At 38.3% G+C, this 25073-nt stretch overlaps 1 protein-coding gene across 1 annotated transcript; it reads right to left on the bottom strand.

The window, feature by feature from the left end:
• Window positions 1–13164: 13164 nt before the first annotated feature.
• On the bottom strand, window positions 13165–24918 carry LOC126821282 (28S ribosomal protein S5, mitochondrial). The gene is made up of 10 exons (XM_050549682.1): window positions 24815–24918; window positions 23172–23306; window positions 22534–22656; window positions 20408–20632; window positions 19430–19464; window positions 18196–18286; window positions 17077–17123; window positions 16573–16693; window positions 15053–15192; window positions 13165–14633 (listed from the first exon to the last, which is right to left on the bottom strand). Exons 1-10 carry the CDS (start codon window positions 24876–24878, stop codon window positions 14286–14288), a joined length of 1329 nt encoding a protein of 442 aa, XP_050405639.1. The 5' UTR covers window positions 24879–24918; the 3' UTR covers window positions 13165–14285.
• Between the last annotated feature and the right edge of the window lie 155 nt (window positions 24919–25073).

The following is a 25073-nucleotide window of genomic DNA, read 5'->3' as shown; positions in this document are numbered from 1 at the left end:
GTGACGTGGGTGGATTAGAATCGGATTCTGTCAGTTCACGTTTTTGGAAAAATTGTTGAATTTAAAACTGTAAGCCATCTACCCGGGTCTCTTTCTCATCCTCGTTCCGACTGGGACTCTGGTGGTCAAAATTTTGGTTTTTCCATTTGCTCGTCTGCTTATCAGTTCATTAGTTTTCCGCTCTATAGTATAACTCAATTAGGGGATCACGTGGCTAAGTGGGTAAGACGCTGGCTCGCTAGCCTGGAGGTCGGGTGTTTGATCCTTGCATTGGCCGAGAAAGTTCATTCAGATTTTCCGGCGTGGTTTCCCCTTGTCAGTGATGCAGGATGGAGGGCCTGACAAGGGCAGCTGTCTAGTCGTTCGGATGGTACGAAAAACCGAGGTCCCGTGTACACATTGGTGTGCACGTAAAAGATCCCTTGGCAGTTGGAATTCGATATAAGAGTAGGTCGTAGCGCCGCTGCCCGGGCAAAATTTCCCTCATAGCACACTGTATGGCGTATGCCCGCCTTCATTAGACCAGATTAGCAGCAGAACAGTAGGACGTTAAACCCCATTTCATTTCATTTCATTTATAACTCAATTACGTTATACAAATACTAGTAATCTAACGTTATACAAATACTAATAATCTAAATAACGTCTAATTAATTATAAACTAATCGCGGTATACAAATAATCTGTATATAGCAATGTAAGATGTGTTAATAATGGTAGACTATGTAAATGGTATTGAAACTATAATTCAATTATCAGGGGTTAAAAAGAAGTCAATGTGATTAGAAGTAACAAGGTGATTTAATACCCTATTGTTCTACATCAACCGGGGTAATAAAGACAAACATGCACCATGAAACGTGATAAGGAACAGTGTCTTCCAGTGGTACGGACAGATGACGTCACATGTACACATTAGAAGTAACATGGTGTCTTAATATCCTACATCAACCGGGGTAATAAACACAAACATGCGCCATGAAACGTGCTAAGGAACCGTGTCTTCGGGTGGTACGGACAGATGACGCAATGTGTACACGTTTGCATGCACGTAAAAGAGCAGGTGGCAGGCATCGTGCTATGAGGGACATTTTGCCCGGACAGCGTGTACACAAGACGTCAGGTTTTTGTTCCACTTGAGCACGGTTTCTTGCCAGCGACACACACACACACACACACCCATCCTACACCACTGACACGGGAGAAGCCTCTGTGGAAAAATACCGAGGTACCTTTTCGATCAAAACCGAGAGCGCCGGGGATATGGCAAATCCAAACCCTAAACCTAACCCTGGACCTAACCCTAACCTACAATCTCGTAAGCAACCACGTGCCCTAACCTCATTTACAGCTCAGCGACCTTAATGAAATTTGAGCTGGTTTTAACAAATAGATTTAGCCGTGAGCCAACACCTTATTCACTCGGTCACCACGGGCCCGAATATAGGCATGAACAATGAATACATATAAAAAGATTCAATTTTATTTCAACAATTCGCTTGTGCGTAGGGATCTTTAGCAGTGGGAGGAAACCGGAGGACCCTGGGAAAGCCCATGAGGTTGGACAGGCGACCCTGTGTCTTTTTCTTCTTCAGTCTTTCTTTCCTCACGTCGTGACAAGGAGTAGGGTCGCCTCTCCAACCTCGTGGGTTTTCTCCCGGTCCTCCGGTTTCCTCCCACTGCTAAGGACCCGTACGCGCAAGCGAATTATTGAAATAAAATTAAACCATATGTTAGTCCCGAAATGTACTAGTTTGTGTCGAGTGGACGTTAAACCCCATTTCTCTCTCTCTCTCTCTCTCTCTCTCTTTCCTCACGTACAACCGGGGAGTCGAAACCATGTTAGTTAATTCAATGACAGACCTTATGATACAGCACGCACATGCTAACCTTTCGGTCATTCAACCCTGCTGTTTTATGTAGAGAATAGGTTAATGATATAATAATATTGATTAACGTTGATATGAATATCTAGAACTGTAATTAGCCAGTAGAAATAATTATACCTTTAATAATTAACAACGGGTGTTATTATCTCTTTTATATTATTAATCCTCCACCTATATGTTGTTCTTGTTGGCTGATGTAGGCTGAAAGAGACAGCGTATACTATCGTATAGTCGTTAGGGTGGGAGGAATAACCGAGATCCCCTGTACCCATTAGCATGCACGTAAAAGAGCCTTTGACAGTTATCATTAGCAACATCATTTTCATGCCCGATTTTATAAAGTTACTAATTATTGAAATTTTATTGCATCATCATCATCATCATCAGCAGCAGCAGCATCCCTTTTGCTGAACAGTAAATTGTAGCAATCACAGTAACAGTAATGTTGTTTATAAATACCCTAGACCATAATCATAGGCAGGGCTTCTACTTCAAAATTTTAAATGTCGGTCATTTTTGATAGCCACGGAAAATTTGCAAATTAAATTCATATTTCATGTTTTTAGTTAGGGTATACGGTAACGTGAATTCTATGGAAGAACAATGTGGCCAATATTATTTCAATGTTCACAGCGCAAATTTTAGCAGTTCAAAATACGTAATTTAGTTTTACAATTTGCAATTTCCATTGCTCCACAATATCATTGACACAGTGTTAAAATACAGAATATACTTTTCAATAAGACAAAATACAGTATAAAAGTTATAATATTATTGGCAACGTTTTTCTTCCATAGAATTCATGCGTCTACACTCAAAAAAAATAAATATATTGGACTACGAAATAAATATTAGTATAAGGCCAATTATAATAGTTATTTATTAATGAAATATTCCTTCGGTCTGTTTAGCTAGGTTTTATTATAAAAATTTCTTCTTTGGATTAAAAAGAAAAATAAAGAGGTGAATATGATATTGCTTACCTAATGGAAGAAATGGGGTTTAACGTATAACTGTTTCTGTGACAATGAAAACTGGTAGCGTCATTCGATGGACCACGTGAAGTATTTTCCCTGATAAGCGCCGCTACGGCCTATTTTGATTTCGAGTTCTTTGGGCACCTTTAACGTGTCGCAAACCTAAAGTAGGCTATACACGGCACCTTTAACGTGTCGCACACCTAAAGTAGGCTATACTCGGCACCTTTAACGTGTCACAAACCTAAAGTAGGCTATACCCGACACCTTTAACGTGTCGCACGCCTAAAGAAGGCTATACTCGGCACCTTTAACGTGTCACAAACCTAAAGTAGGCTATACTCGGCACCTTTAACGTGTCGCACGGCAAAGGTAGACTATACACCGCACCTTTAACATGTCGAAAACCGAAAGTAGGCTGGCTATTCACGGCACCTTTAACGTGTCGCGCGCCTAAAGTAGGCTATACCCGACACCTTTAACGTGTCGCACGCCTAAAGTAGGCTATACTCGGCACCTCTAGCGTGTCACAAACCTAAAGTAGGCTATACTCGACACCTTTAACGTGTCACAAACCTAAAGTAGGCTATACACGGCACCTTTAACGTGTCGCACCACACTGATCAGCAGTGAATTTTCGCTAGGCCGCTAAAATCACTGATAAGGATGACATCGATGCGACTTAATGAGCCAGAAATATTAACTTTTTTCCTGCGACAAATTAAATTTTAAAACATTTTTTTTATGTATTGGAAAAATAAATAAAGGCGTTTGACGTATTTGTAGGTAAAAATTATTTCCTATTTAGTGTAAATGGGTATTAAAATGACTAAAAGGCAGTATTCTGCCCGAAGCAGTAACGTCTTATGTAAACAATGCACGCGCCATTCAGCCAATGATTGACGCCGCGTGCTGTGACGGCACGTGTTAAAGGCAGACATCTTTGACAGAGATATTACTCTAGACTCGTAATTCTCTGTGAAACAGATTGGTGCCGCACGCCAATAGTAGGCTATACACGGATATTTGAATTTCCGTCTCACCCAACGACGAAACGCCTTTCCCTAAATCCTGCGTCGCGAAAACCGGACTTCCCAACTTGCAAAAACTCGAGGAAGTCTCTGTGTCAACACCAGGATCGACCTCCCGGCCTCCTACGCAGCGAACCAGCACCGTCGCACAATTCCCGCTTACCTAATGTATCGTGTCAATAAGACAATAAGTGTTGTAAGTGTCTACCATTAGCCTCGAGGGGAAACCAAGTGGTACGGTGTATTGATTTTTAATGGAATCAGTACAATGAATAACTTTATTCTCGTCAGGTCAGAATGTAGGACTGACTATACAAACACACCGATACAACTCCACAGGAAACAAGACCGGGCCCAGTCTTCACAAGGATTTGGGAAAGTGTCCATTTGCCAATGAAGTGAGGAATCGTCCTGGGTGTTGCAATCAAAATTGACTAAATTTTTGTAAAATAAATGGGGTTTAACATCCGATATCAACCAGGCTGATGAAGACGGACATGCGACATGCAGTGTGCTATGGGGCTAATTCATTCCAACTGCCACGGATTCCCCTACGTCGCGCCAACGGCTATACACCGTTAGTTGTCAGACCCTCAAACCTGCGCCACTGACAAGAGGGCACTACTCCGACCTGCACCACCGACAAGGGGACACCACTGCGACCTGTACCACCGGCAAGGGGACACCACTCCGACCTGCACCGCCGACAAGGGGACACCACTCCGACCTGCACCACCGACTAGGGGACACCACTCCTGACCCGCACCACCGACAAGGGGAAACCACTCCGACCTGCACCACCGACAAACAGGAAAATCCCGAGGACTCGGCCAACCCTGGGATCGAACTTTGGACCTCGATGTTAGTGAGCAACCATTGCTTTAATAAATAGGGTTGGTGGAGTGTAATTAGTTTTAGGTATATCTAATCCCCACGACCCCCAACACACACACACCCAAACCCCCATGAATTCTTTATTTAAGGAACTGTAACATTTGTTCCAACCTCTCTTCCACCCCATTGTTTAGAAAATCTTCAATACGCCATACTGTATGTCATTATTTATTTAGAGACCGTTACTTATTGATATACATCATGCAAGGTCATAAGGTCAATATATAGAACTGTTACCACAGTAACGGAACAACATCTTACGGTCAATTAATAGAACTGTTTATATGTTACGTAACTGAACAACATCTTATAATGAGTTCAAATTAATAGACGGGGGTTGGGTGGTCGAATGGTTAACACGTGCGCGCTGTATCATAAGGTCTGTCATTGAGTCAACGGGCGTGGTTTCGAATCTCCGGTTGTACGTGACAAGGATTAGGGTTGCCTGTCCAACCTCGTGGGTTTTCTCCTGGTCTTCCGGTTTCCTCTCACTGCTAAAGACCCCTACGCGCAAGCATGTGTTAGTCCCGAAATGTAGAGCTTGTTCGTGTCGAGTGGACGTTAAACCCCAATTCTTCCGTTTCCGGTATCGTGTCCACAAAGAAAAGAACCTTTAGGGAATTAAGCACCTCGTCCCATTTTCTGGCATCAATTTACGTTCTCCAATATGTACGAAAGATTCGCTCTCTCTCTCTCTCGAAAAAAAAATCAATATTTCCTTTAACGTCATATCAATCGAAACAGATATAGAGAATCGCCTACAAATCTTTTATGATATCAAAAAATGTCAACACAAGTCGATAAAGTAAAAAAAATCACCCAATCCCTTCTTACATGCACAAATAAATAAATATATTATACTTTGCTATGGATTGCACTTTTGCTGAACCTGATTACATTACGGCGTAGTGATACATCATTTTTTGACAGCAATTCAACCATTGCAAAGTCCTGTATATTGACCCAGTGTTTCCATCAAGGCCAATTAAATAAAAATAGTTCCTTTTTAATAAGAAAGAAGTTACTTTTAATAAAAAATGAACTGTTCTTTGAAAATAAAAAATAGTTGTTCCTTTTTGATTGACCAATCAAATTCATGTAAAGCGATATCTCCTAAGGAGATTATGAAATTTATCATACAAGCGACATCTACTATAGAATGAATGTATATTTGGGTGATAAACTAATTTATTAGCTTGTTTAACGTTGACGGAATACTCTCCGGAACGTCACTCCAATAAATTAGTATAGATGTTTTCCATAAGTATGCGTAAGGCCCATTTCACATGTACGCCAGCGAAAAAGTCGATCTAATGGGACTGATCTTTTAGAGGCATTTAGTAACTGGATAGAGCAATAAACTATAACACATACTTATGGAAGAAAAATTACTGATTTATTTAGGATAATTAATAATAGAGGAAACTGCCACATCTCCATATCCTCTATGAGCCTAAATAAATCAGTAATTCTCCTTCCATAAGTATGTGTTATAGTTTATTATAATGGAACTGTTTCCATGCCACCGGTGGAAACGGGCTCTATAGTTTATTGACATACATACATATTGCACAACTTCTCCACATGCTTGGTGTATATACAAGTGAATATATAGAACGGTGCTTTTATATAAAATAAATCAATATGACCATATTTAGTTTTTACTGAAATATACTTTATTGTCTGGATAATAGGTCTAATGCCGTGTAAATATTTTATACCAACATTGAAAAAATTATTTTAATTGATAGTTATAGATATATCAACAAAGGTTTTATACTTTTAAATTGTGCATCATCATTTTGTTTGGCAGATTGTCGTTATAATGGAAAATGTTTGGTTAAGGCCTACACACGCGGTGCTTTTTTAAAGGAACAATCTCGATTATATTTTGGAGAATAAAACTGCTTATTTTGTTTTAAAAGCCCTCAAAATCCTCTATCTTAGAGGGCCGAGCAACTAACTCAATACACTTGATATGTTGTCAAGCAACTTAAACCCGTCAGTCTTCATTTGTAAGTGGAGACTGGAGACCGGTGTCCCAGACTGCATTGTACGGTGGCTGGATGAAACCTACGGTGGCCCATATACGACTTTTAAATATTTTTTAGTTTTGGGTTTTGTTTTTTAGTTTAAGGTTTGTTTTTTTTAGTTTTCACCTAGGTGATAACTTATCACCTCGGTGATAACCTTATCACCTCGGTGATAACCTTTTCACCGCGGTGGAAACGTTTTCACCTCGGTGGAAACATCGCCATATAAGCGAAATAATATTGAGCGCATAAAACATTAATCAATCAAATTGTTTTATGTATTTTTTAATTCCAAATATCTTTTGTTTTCAGGCAGGATCCGTCACTTTTGCTGAATGACATACTTTTCTTGTTTTCCCGAATGAAGTCATACCCGTGGTCACTTTTGTGTAGTTAATTTGCGCTCTTCTTTGGAACCGCCCTGTTTGTACACATGAAAACGAGACCTATTAGTAACACGTGAGTTCCCACCGAGGTGAAAAGGTTTTCACCTAGGTGAAAACGTTTCCACCGAGGTGATAAGTTATCACCTAGGTGAAAACGTTTCCACCAAAGTGAAAACGTTTCCACCGAGGCCACCGAGGTGATAAGTTATCACCTAGGTGAAAACGTTTTCACCTAGGTGAGAACTAAAAAAAACAAACCTAAAACTAAAAAACAAAACCCAAAACTAAAAAATATTTAAAAGTCGTATATGGGCCACCGTAGAAACCAGACTTTTATTTTATAAAAATAACGTGAAATTGAAATTTACCTTTCGTTATCAAATACAGCACGTGGGCCAAGGATATGGTAAGCCGGTGTCATATTCACTAAGACACTAGCACTTCAAGTAAAAATTCTTATCGGTGTATAAAATAAGTTACGGTTTCGGAGTTATGACCCCCGAGCGAAGCCGGGTATCCTGCTAGTAAGTTATATTTATAGCACGGCTTTCATGAGTTAACAGGTTTAACCAGAGGCTGAAGGTCGAGGGGTTAAACCTGTTAACGAATGAAGCGTGCTATAAATGACTTGTAACATTGACACCTGCTCAACATGCTTGTTGTTATTGCACAGAAAACCAACCCCACTTCTCTATATGATTTCTACTAAAACTAGTGTAAACCAGCAAAAGTGTGCAATAACATTGAAACTATCTAGTTATTGCACGGCCGAGCTCCGCCCACACTGTTAAAATTTTTATGTATTTTTACCTCGTTTTAACTGGCAGAAATATTGTCATCGTTATAACTGTAATGTAAATTTACCTCTAGCTATTATACATCCAAGGTAAAAATACATATCTGTAAATGGAGTACATGTAAAATTATAATGATGTTAATTTACATAAATTTGTACAATAACATTTAATACAAATTTTTTTAAAATGTTCGTATTATTAATTAGAACAGGTTTCGCTTTAGTTTTTATATTTTACTCTGATATTTATTACTTTAAATCTTCCCTAGTGCTATAACGGAAAATGTGACCTTCTTTTGACCTCTGGGGTCACAAAGAATAAAGGTGAATTTAACAAGTTTACATTTTTATTGAAAGTGTGATTACTTTCGATCATTTTCAGTCTATTTTCATGATACAAGAATGACCGCGCATTCACTTTCAGTGCAAATGAATCCATTTGACCATTGACCCCGAATATCTCGAAAACGCCCCAACGGCGGACTGATTACCACTCGGCATCGTATTCTACGCAAAATTTTACTCTAGAAAAGTTGGGTCTGGTTTTGTGCCCATTTGATGACCCCCCCCCCCCCGAGCTGAGCCTCCAGACTAACAGGTTTGTCCGTGCATAATGGCCAAAAGATTTGATCTCGTCGTGTGAATAGAATTTGGATCATCAACATCTCACTTGGCATTCCAATGACATTTAGATTCCGTGCTTTAAGACGAAAATATGTGCTTTTGATATGAGAAGGGTATTATCGTTAATATCGGAAGGCGCTAATGGCCAATTTGTCATTCAATATGACAGATTAAAGTGGTGAGTTGTAATCACAATCATGGGCGTTAATTATCAAAATTACAGACAATAATAAAACAAACAAAAAAATCAATTGAATTCAAGTCTAGAGTGTGTGTGTCTTTTTATCCGGCGACGAATGTGGGGATGCTTATCAAAGTTACAGACAGAAAAAAATCAATTCAGTTCACAGTCTAAAGTTGGTCTTTCTTTTTATCCCGCGCCGAAGTATGTTTTTGTTACAATCTGATTATAATACTGGGGCCTGTTTCACGAAATTTTAACTAAGATAAAATCCAAATTTTAGTAATTTGATTGGATAATATTAGATTGATTATAGTGCTTCGCCAATCAAAATTGAAGTATCTACTAAAATTGTTTTTTATCTTTAGTTAAAATTTCGAGAAACAGGCCCCAGGTCCCGTGTTTACAAAGCATTCTCAGATTTAAAATTTACTCAACTTTCAATCACTGTTTATGAGAAATATCTTTGATCTAGAAACACAAAATTTTGCACATAGTTTCTTATTGATGTATCTGATACATTCAAACAACAAAATTATTATAAAGGTCTATATTTTAGTTCATATAAAGTGAACAAGTTTGAGTAAATTCTCAACTTAAGTCTGAGAATGCTTTGTGAACTTGGGGCCTAATCTATATTTCGTTTCGTGTTTTAGGCGGCCTACTCTACTATTCGCTTTTGACCCTATGATGTGAGACATCGATTAATCAATCAGCGTTGACGTTTCTAGTGGTTTACCCACAGTTCCGTGCATCGCACGCCAAGAACTCACCGTAACAGACCGTTTCATTGGCTAATCCCTCAATTCAACCAGAACGCCGGTAATATAACAACTCTTCCAGATCATAGGGTAGTAAAGACAAGTAAAACGTTATTTTGAACTAGAAAAAAACGAAACGAAATAGGATCTGTGTTTTAATCAGATTGGTCATTGTTAAAGGGGCTAAATCGCTCATATTTGGAACCTAGAAATTGACACAAATGGGTTGCAACGCTTATAATAATGTAATATGAATGTATATAAACTGATTTACATTCAATCTTTTCTGTTTTCACTGTAATTTCTAATCATTTATGTTCGGCGAATACGCCAGAAGTCTCAATTGAATGGCAATCTCTAGTGCCTGGTTATTCCAGTCTACACCGATAGTATTTATCGCACATGCTCTCCAGATAAGAATATGGCGTCACCGTTTGACTTGACATGTGGAATATGCCTAGTCTCGTTTTTCAAATCCCTCATTACAAATGACGCTGAAACGCATTATGGTACACGATTCGTGTACCAATGGTAAAATGTTTATTTTGTCTTAAATATTAGATATTAGAAGCCCATCTCTTCCCGGTAAGATCACAACATCAACGTTGATTTAAATTGATAAATAATTTGTGTTTTCAATGTCGAAGATCTTGGATGACAGTGAGTTAGAGACTTAACTACTTTAAGGAGGGATATTGGAATAAGTTTTACCCGTCCGTCTCAAAGGCCAGATTAAGGTTTTGTGGGGCCCTAGGCCAAAATATTTCATGGGGCCTATGACACATGCGATACAAAAACAAGGGCATAAAGAAATAACAAGCACTACAATGGCTTCACAATAGAGCCCAAATATATAAGCATAACAGCAATCTGTTTGTGGTCAAGACTTGGCTCTTGCATTGCCGCGGGACGCTTTTATATTTGCCCCTTGTCAGTGATGCAACATGAAATGACGTTTAACATCCTACTGCTCTGCTCCTAACCTGGGCTAATGAAGACGGGCGTACGCCATACAGTGTGCTATGGAAATTTTGCCCAGACAGCGGCGCCACGGTCTACTCTTATATCGAATTCCAACTGTCAAGGGATCTTTTACGTGCACGCCAATGTGTACACGGGACCTCGTTTTTCCGTACCATCCGAACGACAAGACAGCTGTCCTTGTCAGAAACCCCGCCCTGCATTACTGACAAGGGGAACCACGCCGGAAAGTCAGTGATGAAGGGCCTAGTCTAGTCTTTCGGATGGGATAAAAAGACTGATGTCCCGTGCACATAAAAGAACCCTTAATAGTTGGAATTCAATTGCCGCCCGGGCAACATTTCTCTTAGGTAATATCATATGAAGCAAATGGCGGACCGTTTTCTCGCTCAAAATCGTCGCTAGTTGACTCGTTCTTACGTTTTCCACCGATGGTGATAATATAATTTGAATTAATAATATCCGACTAGACATGCTTATATATTCCACATGCCGTATGAAGCCACGGTTTAACTATCAAAATATTTATTCTCTACGAAAAGAATTGACGTCCAGTTTGAACATTCCAAATTATTATTTTTTTTTAGACGAAACGAAACATTATATAATCACCGTACCGTGCGTGTGTTAGTTGTATTTTATGTCCGCTTCCACCGAGGTGATATCGCAGGTGATATCGTAGTAAATAATGACGTGAGATCGGCTTTATGGCATGTACCAATCAACTAATCATTAATCCGAGACAATTGGTTGGCACCGTAATCCTTACTGACACGATCCGGTTAATTATCGAGTTGATTAATTTATTGTATGCCGTCATGTGATTGTTATTCACACTCGATGTAACAGTTAATCCAGGATATAACAAAAAGAAACACGAACACAACTTTATGGATAACAATCACTAGCAATTTTAATAGTGCAACGTTTCAACAAGTATCCTCGTGTCGTTATCAAGCACGGGGTAATATCATATTATCGTTCACCCTGTGCTTGATAACGACAAGAGAGAGAGAGAGAGAGAGAGAAATGGGGTTTAACGTCCACTCGAAACAAACTAAGTGATTTCTGGACTAACACATGGTTCAATTTTATTTCAATAATTTGCTTGCGCGTAGGGGTCTTTAGCAGTGGGAGGAAACCGGAGGACCAGGAGAAAACCCACGAGGTTGGACAGGCGACCCTACTCCTTGTCACGTACAACCGGGGAATCGAAACCCCGCCAGTTGACTCAATGACAGACCCTATGATACAGCGCGCGCGTGCTAACCATTCGGCCATCCAACCCCCCACGACAAGAGGACACTTGTTGAAACGTTGCACTATTAAAGTTGCTAGTGATTTTTATCCATAAAGTTGTGTTGTGTTTTTTCAATGTTAGTCCTATCACTAAATGCCTTATAAACAAGAAATCGCCAATAGGTTATCGCCAAAATCAAATTTTAATCACCACTTTCATATTTTTATCGCAAATTGCGAGTTTGGCCACCGACAGCGTGTGTCCTGCCTTATAGTACCCTGCATGGAGTACGCCGGACGTTATTTAGGCCTAGCTCAGTTGGGGCAGAAAAGTAGGACGTTTATTTTATTACACGCCTTTACGATACAATGGACAAGATATTTGTTATTTTAAAAAAAAGGAATTATAAAGCATAGATAACCAATGGATACGGGATTATGTTCTAGATACGGGAGTGCGTTCTGAAACGGGAGTAGGTTCTGGACATGGGGGTAGGTTCTGGACATGGGGGTACTTTCTGGGAAGAATTTTAGTTTAACTGTAATTCTCCAGTGTTGGTGTGATTCATATCATGGAACCAGAAATATGAATGAGAAAATGGAAAGGGTCCTCCCCATCAGACAGCTGAATAATAGACCCCTAAGTCCTTTATTTCGGTTATCCAAATCGAAACAAATCGCACCCTCCACCCTCAAATAACCAATTTGCCTGGGTTTTCTTTAGAGACCAATGTGGTCAAGCAAATTATTGAAATATACTCCATAAAGGTATGTTAGTCCGTTGGCCGAGAAAGTTCATCAGAATTTTCGGGAGTGGTTCCCCTTGTCAGTGTTGAAAGATGGAGTTTCTGGCAAGAACAGCTGTCTAGTCGTTCCGATGGGACGAAAAAACGAGGTCCCATGTACACATTGCCATGAACGTTAAAGATCCCTTGGCAGTTGGAATTCAATATAAGCGTAGGCGGTAATGCCGCTGTCCAGTCTAGATTTCCCTAGTACCACACTGTATGGCGTATGCCCATCTTCATTAACCCAGTCGAAGCAGAACGGTAGGACGTTAAACTCCATTTTATTTCATTTTGTATGTTAGTTTGGTAATGATATGTTTATGTTGTGGTAATGTTGTGGTAATGATTTGGTAATGATTTGGTAATGTTGTGGTAATGTGGTTTGCATTAGGTGAACATTTAGAATCTCCAGAAATAATGAAATGAAATGGGGTTTAACGTCCTACTGTTCTGTCCCGACTGGGCAAATGAAGATGTGCATACACAATACAGTGTGCTATGAGAGAAATTTTGCTCGCTCCAGGCCTGGTCTTCAAAATTAGATAAGAAATTTATTTAAAGACTATGAGAAGAAAAAGACTATATAATATGAAATATTTTCTTTGACGTCAAAATTTCTCATTAACTAATAAACTAAAACAAATATATCGCAACAACACAACATACATTCACTCATAGCTTCATGCCACAATTTCACCATTGCATTATGTAAGATTTAGAAAAAGAGCTGACAGTTCTTGTTAATGCTAGGTTACCACTATCATCATTTGTTCTGTGATCGTGGACAAATTGAGGTGATTCTATCAGGTCAACTCAAAACAATATGGTGTTTAGGGTGAGAAAATGTTTGGTTGATATAAATATAGAACTTCCACTGCAAGTTGATTAGATTATACCCTTACCCAATCTATAGTTCCCTGGTTTTGTCTGACTAACCCAGCTTACAGTTCCCCTGGAAATGAGAAATTAACCCAGCCTATAGGTTCGCTGGATTTGAGCAACAAACCCGCCTCACATATGCGTTGAAGTTCCGATAGGGTTAAAAAAAGTTCCCCACTCGATTTCTTTTTTATCGGAGACTTGGCAATTTATCTAATACCAAAATAGAAAAAATAAAATTTTTCATCGAGCCCTTTCTATAAAAACAGTAAATATTCATTTTTTCAATGTGACTTATCGAATCAATCCAGTATTTCAGATATAACAATCCGTAGAGCAAGTCCTGTCAGTTCGCAGTTTATGTATGCCTTGAACAATATGTTACAACACATTTTAACAGTTTTTTTTAGCGTATTCCGGATGTCTCATGTCGCGCTTATACCCCCCACTTTCCCACGATTTGCTGAAATGCTTCGGAAAAGTACTGCATGTTGACTATAAGGAATCGATTTTAGCATTCGAACAGTCGTACAAAAATATCGGAATTCCGATAAGGTCGAAATGCCATGCGGTTTTCGATCATGTCGAACAGTTTCTGGAAACACAGAAGGAGTTGTATGATCAGAACCAGAGTTGATTACCAGCTACGGAGAGGCAATCCTTCAATCGTGGGCTCGGATTTTCGAGTGAGCAGGCATCGGAGTCTGTTCACTCTGATTTCAGCAAATCGGAACTTCAACGCATATGTGGCCTGCTGTTACACCAATGCATGTTTAGTTCAGAATATAAAAAGTTTATAATAAGTCCAAGTCCATTTACTACACATTCACTTTAAAGGTAAATTTCTCTTTGATAGTTCCTTCGCTGATGGCTCTATACCAAGAACACATCGTTCCCGTCTTGCGTCTGCTTGATTTCGACTTTTATATAACTGAAACCATTTCTTCTTGTAGGGTTTTTGTTTTTGGAAAAAAGGTATTTTCTTGGGTTTCTTGTAAGGTACACGTCCATTGTAATATAAATTATCAAAATCTAGATTTTCGTCCTGTGGTTTTTGATCTTTGGTTACTGTTCCTGTCGTGGGTCTGGCAACAACGATCGGAACATTCTCCATATTGTTTTGATACTCGACCACATTCAGTTTTAATCGATCCGCCAAATCCTGGTGAGTTTCCTGAAACAAAAAACAGATAATTTACATGAAATGGGGTTTAAACTTCCTACTTTTCTGCACCGACTGGGCTAATGAATTGTGCTATGTGGGAAATTTTGCCCTGACAGCCTACTCATTTTTCGAATTCCAACTGTCAAGCGTTTTTCTACATGCACGCCATGTCCCATCCGAACGACTATACGTTGTCCCTTAACAAGCCCTCCATCCTACACCACTAACAAGGGCATATGCCATGCTGTGCGCTTGCTACCTTGGTTTTTCGTACCATCAGAATGACCGGATGCGATTCGTTGCTAGGTCCTGTCTAACTGACCAAAGAAAACACATAAAATCCTGAAGAACTTTCATTGTCACCAACAGGACTGAACCACGTTAGTGATCATTCTGGCTACCTTGATTTCGATATAAATGACCTTTACCTGATTTCTGAGGGCATCAAACAAGGCTTTAGTTATATTTTGATAATTCCGTGCCGACCCTTCAACTTTGACCTTTAAATCTTTAATACCAATAACCTCACAGATAGTTTTTATAACACGATGACAGCGTAAACCAGCTCCTGTAATAAATAGAGTAAATAGTACTACTCAGTAGAAGTAGTAGAATTGTAATTCTCCAATCTCCACATCGTCAAAGTTCAAAGAGAGTTAAATCCCTCCCCCGCTAGAGGCGCTAGGTGGTGTTGGGAGGGGGAGGGGGGTGTTTTTATAAAATCTAGTATTATAATCCTACAATGGCTCCCAAGTTCAAGTTACTCCTCTTTGTCTAAAGGAGTGTTAAACAGTCAGGCTCCATCTTTTTCTAAAATCTCCAACTATTAAAGCGGCATTAGGTAAAATTAGATACAGAGCTGACATTTCTCTCGTTATAATGGTTAAAAAATAGATAATGTAAAAAGAATATGCTGAAAATTTCAATCAAATTGCTCCACTCTGAACCGAGATATTAGCTTTTGAAATTTAGGCTAGTCTTGATCACTATTACTAAAGTCGGTACGATAAACAAAGTCTTGTTTATCCATTTTTACAATAAATCATCCATCAAAAACGTATTCAAATCCACTAAATATTGCAGGCCAGCGATGACATTGAGAGCTGATTATGGTCTGGATAGGTTAATTAATGTCTAATTAATAACCTAAATAACATTTAAGGCCAAAAGAAAGACCTGCAATAGGCAGATTTAGCTCTTGCACAGTGCATGTTTATCTTACAAATTGTTGAAAATGTGACAGATTATAAGAGGGGTATTATATGAAATTTAGAGTGGCATTAAGTCTATGCATGCCAGTCTTTACTAATTGGTGAATATGAAAATATTCATTTATTTCTTTTTCTGAGAAATGAAATGGAGTTTAACGTTTTACTGTTCTGCTCCGACAGGGATAAGACAAGCATATGTCATACAGTGTGCCATGAGGAAAACTTTTCCCCGGACAGCGGCACTATCACCTACTCTTATATCGAATTCCAACTGCCAAGTGATCTTTTAAGTCCACGCCAATGTGTACACAGGACCTCAGTTTTCCATCTCATCCGAATGACTAGACAGTTGCCCATGTCAGGCCCTCCATCGTGCACAACTGCCAGCTAACTAATTCAAGAATTAGAGTTTTTACACGCTTGTAATTGTGAAATGTGGCGATTAGTGCGATTACATACGAGAGATAAACAGGGTTTAACATCCACTTGACAAAAACTAGGTCATTTTGGCACTAACATATGGTTCAATTTTATTTCAATAATTTGCTTGCATGTAGTAGTCTTTAGCAGTGGGAGGACCCGGAGAAAACCCACGAGGCTGACAGGCAACCCTACTCTTTTTCATGTACAACTAGGAAAACGAAACCACGCCACTTGACTCAATCACAGACGTTATGATCTAACGTAAACCCTACTCCTGGGACAGGAGAGATGTATGTATGTATGTTGCTACTTACCAGCTGCAGCCTTTTCTATATAAAGAGCTGTTTGTTGTTCCTTGTTGTACATATTATGGTAGACCGTATGATTATTATAACGTTCTACATACAGCAATCGTTGAGCTGCCTTATTCTTAGCCTGAAACAAATACAGACAAAATGAAATGAAGGGGTTTAACGTCCACTCGACACAAACTAGGTCATTTCGGGACTAACACATGGTTCAATTTTATTTCAATAATTCGCTTGCGCGTAGGGGTCTTAAGCAGTAGAAGGAAACCGGAGGACCCAGAGAAAACCCATGAGGTTGGACAGGCTACCCTACTTCTTGTCACGTACAACCAGGAAATCGAAACCACGCCAGTTGACTCAATAACAGACCTTATGATACAGCGTGCACATGCTGACCATTCGGCCATCCAACTCCCTCAAAATATTGAAGTGGAAAAGCTGGTTAGTAGTGTTGCACGACACAGACATGCTCCAACCAGTAAAATCTGTGCACTAATAAAAACAACTTACTTTTCTAATTGCAGTTCTTCCCAGTGGGGCCTTGGCAACAGCAAAACCTGAAACATTGAATAAGTTCAAAGAAATATAAAGCCTTATAAAATCTGTATATCTATTAATTAACAGACAGCATTATAGAATTTGTTAATGTACAGCAGTATAGAATTTGTTACTGTACATGAAAAGAAATGGGGTTTAACGTCCTACTATTCAAATTTCCCACGACTTAATCCACGCTAATACATGTATGTACAGAAATTGATTATTTAAATTGACCAATAAGTCGTGTTCAAATGTTGAAGACTTTGGATGACACTGAGTTAGAGACTTGGCTACTTTGGCTATTGAATCAATAGAGAACAATACATAGTAAGTCAGTGAATCAAATGGGGTTTAACATCCATAGACATACAGTGTGCTATGAGGGTAATTTTGCCCAGACAGTGGCATTATGACCTACTCTTTATTTGGAAATCTAATTGTCATGGATTCTTTTACATGCACACACTGTAACCCAGGTATCATTTAATCTTGTGTATCTAGCAATAATTTCTTTTACATTCGTTTTAATATCAAATCATGTTTAAAAATGTAAAAAACGTTTAATATCACTATAAATCATCTAATTTGTACTTTTGATAATTTTGATAATGAGTGTCCAATTTACAAATGTTTAATTTCTCAATCACTGTTGAAAAATAAACAACCCAATTGATTAATGATGTATAATGATTAATGTTTGGACAGTGGTCAGGAAATTAAATACTTGTAAACTGGACACTCATTATCAAAATTAATCAATCAGCTTTAAACTGGACACAAGTACAAATTAGATGATTTTTGGTGATTTTAAATGATTTTTACGAATTTTTAAACAAAGATCTGATATTAAACGAGTGTGAAAGAAATTAGTGCTAAATACACAAGATTAAATGATACCTGGGTTACAGTAACACATGACCTTGTATTTTTTTTTTTTTTTTTTTACATCTGAACGACTAAACTCTGTCTTTTTCAGGCCCGACAACCTGCACCACCATGTTGCGATCGAACCCAGAGCTCCTGCTTATTGAGTCATATCAGGCACCGTGACTTTTAATAAAGCATGAAAATTGAATAATTTATGCGTACCTGCCAGACCATTACCGTTACCAGTGACAACCATTACACTGGCTCTCATCCTTTTACCCATATTACCTGTTACATTAGCAACCATTTTATACTAGAAATATAATATAACATTACATAACAACTGTTACGTTAGCAACCATTTTATACTAGAAATATAATAAAACAACTGTTACATTAGCAACCATTTTATACTAGAAATATAATAAAACAACTGTTACATTAGCAACCATTTTATACTAGAAATATAATAAAACAACTGTTACATTAGCAACCATTTTATACTAGAAATATAATAAAACAACTGTTACATTAGCAACCATTTTATACTAGAAATATAATAAAACAACTGTTACATTAACAACCATTTTATACTAGAAATATAATAAAACAACTGTTACATTAGCAACCATTTTATACTAGAAATATAATAAAACAACTGTTACATTAGCAACCATTTTATACGAGAAATATAATAAAATAACTGTTACATTAGCAACCATTTTATACTAGAAATATAATATTAAGTAACAACTGTTCAACACTGGTCACAAACATGATTTGTGATATATTCCCTTTTAGAAAGTTCATTACTATGAATCAATCAAATATCTCCAAGTTTAATCTACACACGAAAACACTTAAACAGAGAAATGGGGTTTAATGTCTGCCCAACACAAAATAGGTCATTTCGGGACTAACATATGGTACAGTTTTTATTCAACACATCACTTGCGCATAGGTGTCTATAGCAGTGGGAGGAAACCAGGGAACACAGAGAAAACACATGAGGTTAGTCAGGCGATCTTACTCCTTGTCATGTACAAGTGTGGAATTAAAACCACACCACTTGACTCAATGACAGACCTTGTATAGCACACAAACTATACCACCTTAACTTGTTTTGCAGCCCTGTAATAAATTTCTATCAAACACCCCAAAAGTTTAAATGACAAAAGACAATTAGGAAAAGAACCAGAGAGAGAGAGAGAGAGAGAGAGAGAGTGTAAGGTCAGTCCACTGACACAAACTAGGTCATTTCGTGACTAAAATATGATTTAAATTTATTTCAATAATCATACTGGCTCGAAAAGGTTATAATGAAAATTTTGAGAGAGAGAGAGAGAGAGAGAAATGGGGTTAAACATCCACACAAACTAGGTCATTTTGGGACTAACACATGGTCCAATTTCATTTCATATGATATTATCTCATATGATACTTATAATTAACATACCTCTAAAACCCTTGAATCAAATCCCTCAAATGTATCTAAAAACAAAACAACAGTTATCATGTAAATTATTTACCCAAGATTTCCTGCGTCCGAAGGTTAAGGGATAGACAATCTCTGTGTTATTGGTAATCAACATTCAAATTCTTGTAGTTCATTTTCTTAGATAATTCTTGTAGTTCATATGTTCTTAGATAATTCTTGTAGTTCATATGTTTTTAGATAATTCTTGTAGTTCATATGTTTTTAGATAATTCTTATAGTTCAAATGTTTTTAGATAATAGTAGCATGTGCAGAAGGATTGCAATGCACTCAAACAAAATTGATACAGAGAGAGAGAGAAATGGGGTTTAAAGTCCACTCGACACAAACTATGTCATTTCGGGACTAACATATGGTTTATTTTATTTCAATAATTCGCTTGCACGAAGGGGTCTTTAGCAGTGGGAGGAAACCGGAGGACCCGGAGAAAACCCACGAGGTTGGACAGGCGACCCTACTCCTTGTCACGTACAACCGAGGATTCGAAACCATGTCAGTTGACTCAATGACAGACTTTATGATACAGCGCGCACACGCTAACCATTCAGCCATCCAACCCCCCAAACCGATACAACAACATAAACAACAAATATCAAATCAAGTAAATAGATTTTGAGGGCTAGCGGTAAGCGTCTACTGCGCTGTAATGTCCGGGGCCTGCAATGATACAGACTTCATTCTAAATGGAGACAAAACAATGATTGATTTACAAGAAAGACGAACTACAAATAATATGTCTCTTGAATGGAGATAGTCTGTCAGTTGACATTATGAGTTAGAACGTCAAAACTTTTAACAATAATAGCGGCGATATTCCAGATAGAATGTCGGAAAATGGTAAAAATTAATAAATTAACAGTATCAGGCATCTCATAAATTGAGTTCAATTACAAACTACCATCACCATTTTATTTAGAATTACAATTTAAAAAACTTACAGTCATTTATTGGATCTGGAGGACCAATACTCATGCCTGGAAATCGAGCGCCAGACCAACCCCGTTCTAGCGATGATATTTTAAATCTTCCTTTATTCGTTTTGACCCTGGCTGCTAACAATTTTTCTTCTCTGTTAGGATTTGGTTCCAACTCTCGTAATTTCTGATATTCACTACCTTTTGTTGGTGAAACAGTCAACCCCGGCCATACCATCGGTACTCGGCCTAAAAAACAAACAATAAAACAAATTCTTTAACTAATTTTGTGGTGGCTCAGGAAGTACGACGTTGGCTCGCTAACCTGGAGGTCCTGTCATCGATCTCCGTGTTGGCCGAGAAAGTTCTTCAGGAATTTCCAGCGTGATTCCCCTTGGTCAGAGGTGTAGGACTACTTAGTCTCTATCATCCAGAAAAATATTTGACGAATATTAGGCTGGATGCGTTGTCAACATTTGAGAATAATAGGTCATCGGCTTGATTATCCTGTCTTTTACATTATCATAGACAAAGTCTAAGGGAGGTAACTAGTTATAAAACAAAATGGTGACGCCCGTGTAATTAATTTAAGAATGCCATCTCAAAAAATCCATTTGATTGCATTGCCAGTTTAATCTCCAACACTCTTATTTTGTTATTGTAAAATTTCTCTCTTAATGGGCCATATAAATGTTTTTTAAATTAATCCTAATTCGTCGTCACGATTCATGTTTGTTTATATTAATACAAGAATTGTGGGATTTATTGCAGGAAAGGGGAACAACTCTTCCTTGGCTTGGCCAGAAGATACTGGATGATCAACCACATTAAAAACCAAACTCACGGTTACGCATGGGCAATGGACTTTTCGTCAAATATTGACAACAGTCCTAGACTAGGATGTTTTGGGAGACTGAGACTAAGGACTACTAGGACTGAAGGCCTGGCAAGTGATGTCTAGTCCTTTGGATGGGATCAAAAACCGAGGTCCCATGTAGACACTAATGTGCAACGTATAAGAACCCTTGACAGTTGGAATTCGAAATAAAAGTAGGCTGTAGCACCACTGTCCAGGCACAATTTCCCCCATCGCACACGGCATGTTGTTTATGCTTGTCTTCAACTTTTACCGATAGCCACGCTAAACGTGGAAATAGGCCCAAACAGCAGCAACATGTACATGTCTAATCTGCAGCTTATACGAAAGGATATTCTCTATCGCATTCACAAGCTTTTTGGCAAACAAATATTTCTAGAACAGAAAGATCTGAATTGCCGAGACTAAATTTGAAAAGCAATAGAAAGAATCTTCTCACAGTCAAGGTTTGCAATCATCGCACAAAATTTTTTAAAAATCTGTCAAAAAGTCTAGCCTCTATTGTTGACTGAAGGACAGGGGTGACGTCTACACATACCAACACAGAGTATAAAAAAAGACATGAAAGTTAAGTCACACTTAATCAAAAGGACCGAAAAAATCATTAAACAAGTTTAATCGTCCTATGTACCAGGAACTGACCATATTGTTGGATGAAATTCAAAAATATAATAATTTATCAAATCGATGCAGAATTGTTCCAAGAAGAAGCATGACAATTTTCAATCCCTGTTGATCGGACTTGAACTGACGGAACCTTAGGCTTTTTCGAGAGAGAGAAAGAAATGGGGTTTAACGTCCACTCGACACAAACTAGGTCATTTCGGGACTAACATATGGTTTAATTTTATTTCAATAATTCGCTTGCGCGTAGGGGTCTTTAGCAGTGGGAGGAAACCGGAGGACCCGGAGAAAACCCACGAGGTTGGACAGGCGACCCTACTCCTTGTCACGTACAACCGGGGATTCGAAACCACGCCAGTCGACTCATTGACAGACTTTATGATACAGCGCGCGCACGCTAACCATTTAGCCATCCACCCCCCCAGGCTTTTTCGAAGAGCGTCACCCAATAAAAAAAGTCATCAGATGGCATCTTACGATCAAACGTGCACACGTTAACCATTCGACCACCCAACCCCTCAAATTAAATATATATGGGTGTGGCGTTTTCATTGGTTGAGGTTTAAAAATCTACTACAAATTTTGGCTTATATTTTAGTTGAAGCTATCATGAATTAGGCCCCTGATCTGTAAATATTGTTTTACTCACCTTCTCCAAGTCTTTGTCCTCTGTTCAAATCAACAATTCTCCCCCTTATATTCCTACCTCGACCTCTTTTTTTACCTTGGTTACTGACACCCGTCACACCACTCCATAATTCTTCCGCCGTTACTATAATTAGAAAAAACTTGTCATTATAGATTAGTCTACAGAGTGAGCATTTTGAGAAGGATTGCATTTCATATCTTTTCAAATACACAAAGAATATGAGCAAAACAAAACTGTTTTGTATTTTACGATAATTGATTCACCTGTCATTCCATGTGGCTCACTCAATCTTTCCGAGTGGCACACTGAATTGTTCAAAGTAGCTCATTGAATCGTTCCAAGTGGCTCATTGGAATGATACCATTGAATCATTCCGAGTGGCACATTGAATCATTTCGAGTGGCACATTGAATCATTCCATGTGGCTCATTGAATCATTCCAAGTGGCTCACTGGATCATTTCGAGTGGCTCATTGAATCATTCCAATTGGCTCATTGAATTGTTCCAAGCAGCTTATTGAATCATTCCAAGCGGCTCATTGAATCATTCCAAAATACATATTGGATCATTGTTTCTGATTCTCTTAAATATGAAATCTGTTGGATAAAAATTAAAATATGTAGAGTAGTCTACTTACATCTAGTAAAGAATCCAGCATTTCTTGAGGATATTATTTGACTAGTTGATCCTGTCTGTAGTAAGTCTCCATTATGCCAGACACAATATTCTACTTTAGTCTGGTGTAAAGGAAGACATGCTGCTCTTAAGCTTCCTGTTATGATAAATAAAATATTTATTATTAATCAAAACTGCTGCTCATCATTTGAGTGATTTTTAATCCATTACAAGCTATAATATTGAGAGAGAGAGAAAGAGAGAGAGAGAGAGAAATGGGGTTTAACGTCCACTCACTCGACATAAACTAGGTCTTTTCGGGACTAACATACATGTATGGTTTAATTTTATTTCAATAATTCGCTTACGCGTAGGGGTCTTAGCAGTGGGAGGAAACCGGAGGACCCGGAGAAAACCCACGAGGTTGGACAGGTGACCCTACTCCTTGTCACGTACAACCAGGGATATGAAACCACGCCAGTTGACTCAATGACAGGTCTTATGATACAGCGCGCATGTGCTAACCATTCGGCCATCCAACCCCCCTGTATGTCTAAAAAGAATTGCTCCGGTCTACTGAGATTTTAACTGTGCTATAGTCCCCAATGACTATAAAAAGGGAAGACCCACACAATCTCACTTAAAGTAGCTACACGCAAGTCTCTAACTCAAAATCATCAAAAGTCTTTGAAGTTGAAAACATCAACTATTTGTCAATTTAAATCGACATTGATGGTGTGATCTTACCAGGAAAAAATGTGCTTCTGATATCCAATAAACATTTTTTTCATTGGTACACGAATCATGCACCAGAATGGGTTTCAGCACCATTTGTAACAAGGGACTAAAAGAACAAGGCTAGAAATATTCCAGATAAGAATATGTGTGGTCACTGTTTGACAGAACTTGTGGATTATGGCTAGCAGCGTTCTTCAAGCCCCTTGTTACAAATTACATGTATGGGTACACGGTTCGTGTACCGATGGTAGGAAAATGTTTATTTTGTCTTAATTATTGGATATCAGAAGCCCATCTTTTCCCTGTAAGATCACATTAATGATGATTTAAATTGACAAATAATTTGTGTTTTGTGTCGAAGACTTTGGATGATATTGATGTAAAGAATTAGTTACTTTAAGGCCACAGGAATGTTCAATAAATGTCAGGTCAAGTAATGTCATGGATTTAACATTAAAGACAATGCCATGGAAATAGCTTTACTAGTCTGACTCCATGACCATGTATTGTCCATATAATTATTGTAATACAAGAAGTTTCATAAGTGACTCCTTAATTGTCAGTGGATGTGGTGCAGGATCACCTCAGGATGGGAAGAAAAACGGAGGAACTGTGTATACATTGGCGTGCACGTAAAAGAACCTTGGCAGTTGGAATTCGATATAAGAGTAGGCCATAGTGCCGCTGCCCGGGCAAAATTTTCCTCATAGCACACTGAATGGGGTATGCCCGTCTTCATTAGCCCAGTCGGAGCAGTATGGTAGGACGTTAAACACCATTTCATTTCATTTCACTTCATTTCACTTCATAAGTGATCTAGTGAGATTTATAAGATAGGTCACTATTGTCACGGTATGTTTTCGTTCGAACGACAAAAGAATTATTTTTGCACAGTGCACAGAAAGTAATTAGTGATGCGACAATAACCTCTAATTAGATTTGAAGGTCGTAAAACGTCTTTGCTAAATCTTATCAAACACAGGGAAGCCATTTTCTCTCATGCTTATCTACGGTTTATATTTAAGACGTTTTCATTGGCTAACAAACTCGTTTAACGGAGTGACAGTTACATCTGAAAATGCACTTGGATTATGCCATTTGTTTCATTGAATTTTTCTGTGACGTATTTATCAGAAGAAGTAACTTTGTTCCCTTTAGCTCTAAGATTATTTTCCAAAATATGAAA

Source organism: Patella vulgata, chromosome 5, assembly GCF_932274485.2.
Source record: "Patella vulgata chromosome 5, xgPatVulg1.2, whole genome shotgun sequence".
In the NCBI taxonomy this organism is placed as follows: Eukaryota; Metazoa; Mollusca; class Gastropoda; family Patellidae; genus Patella; species Patella vulgata.
Note: the sequence above shows the minus strand (reverse complement) of the source record. Positions and strands in the feature narration are given on the sequence as shown.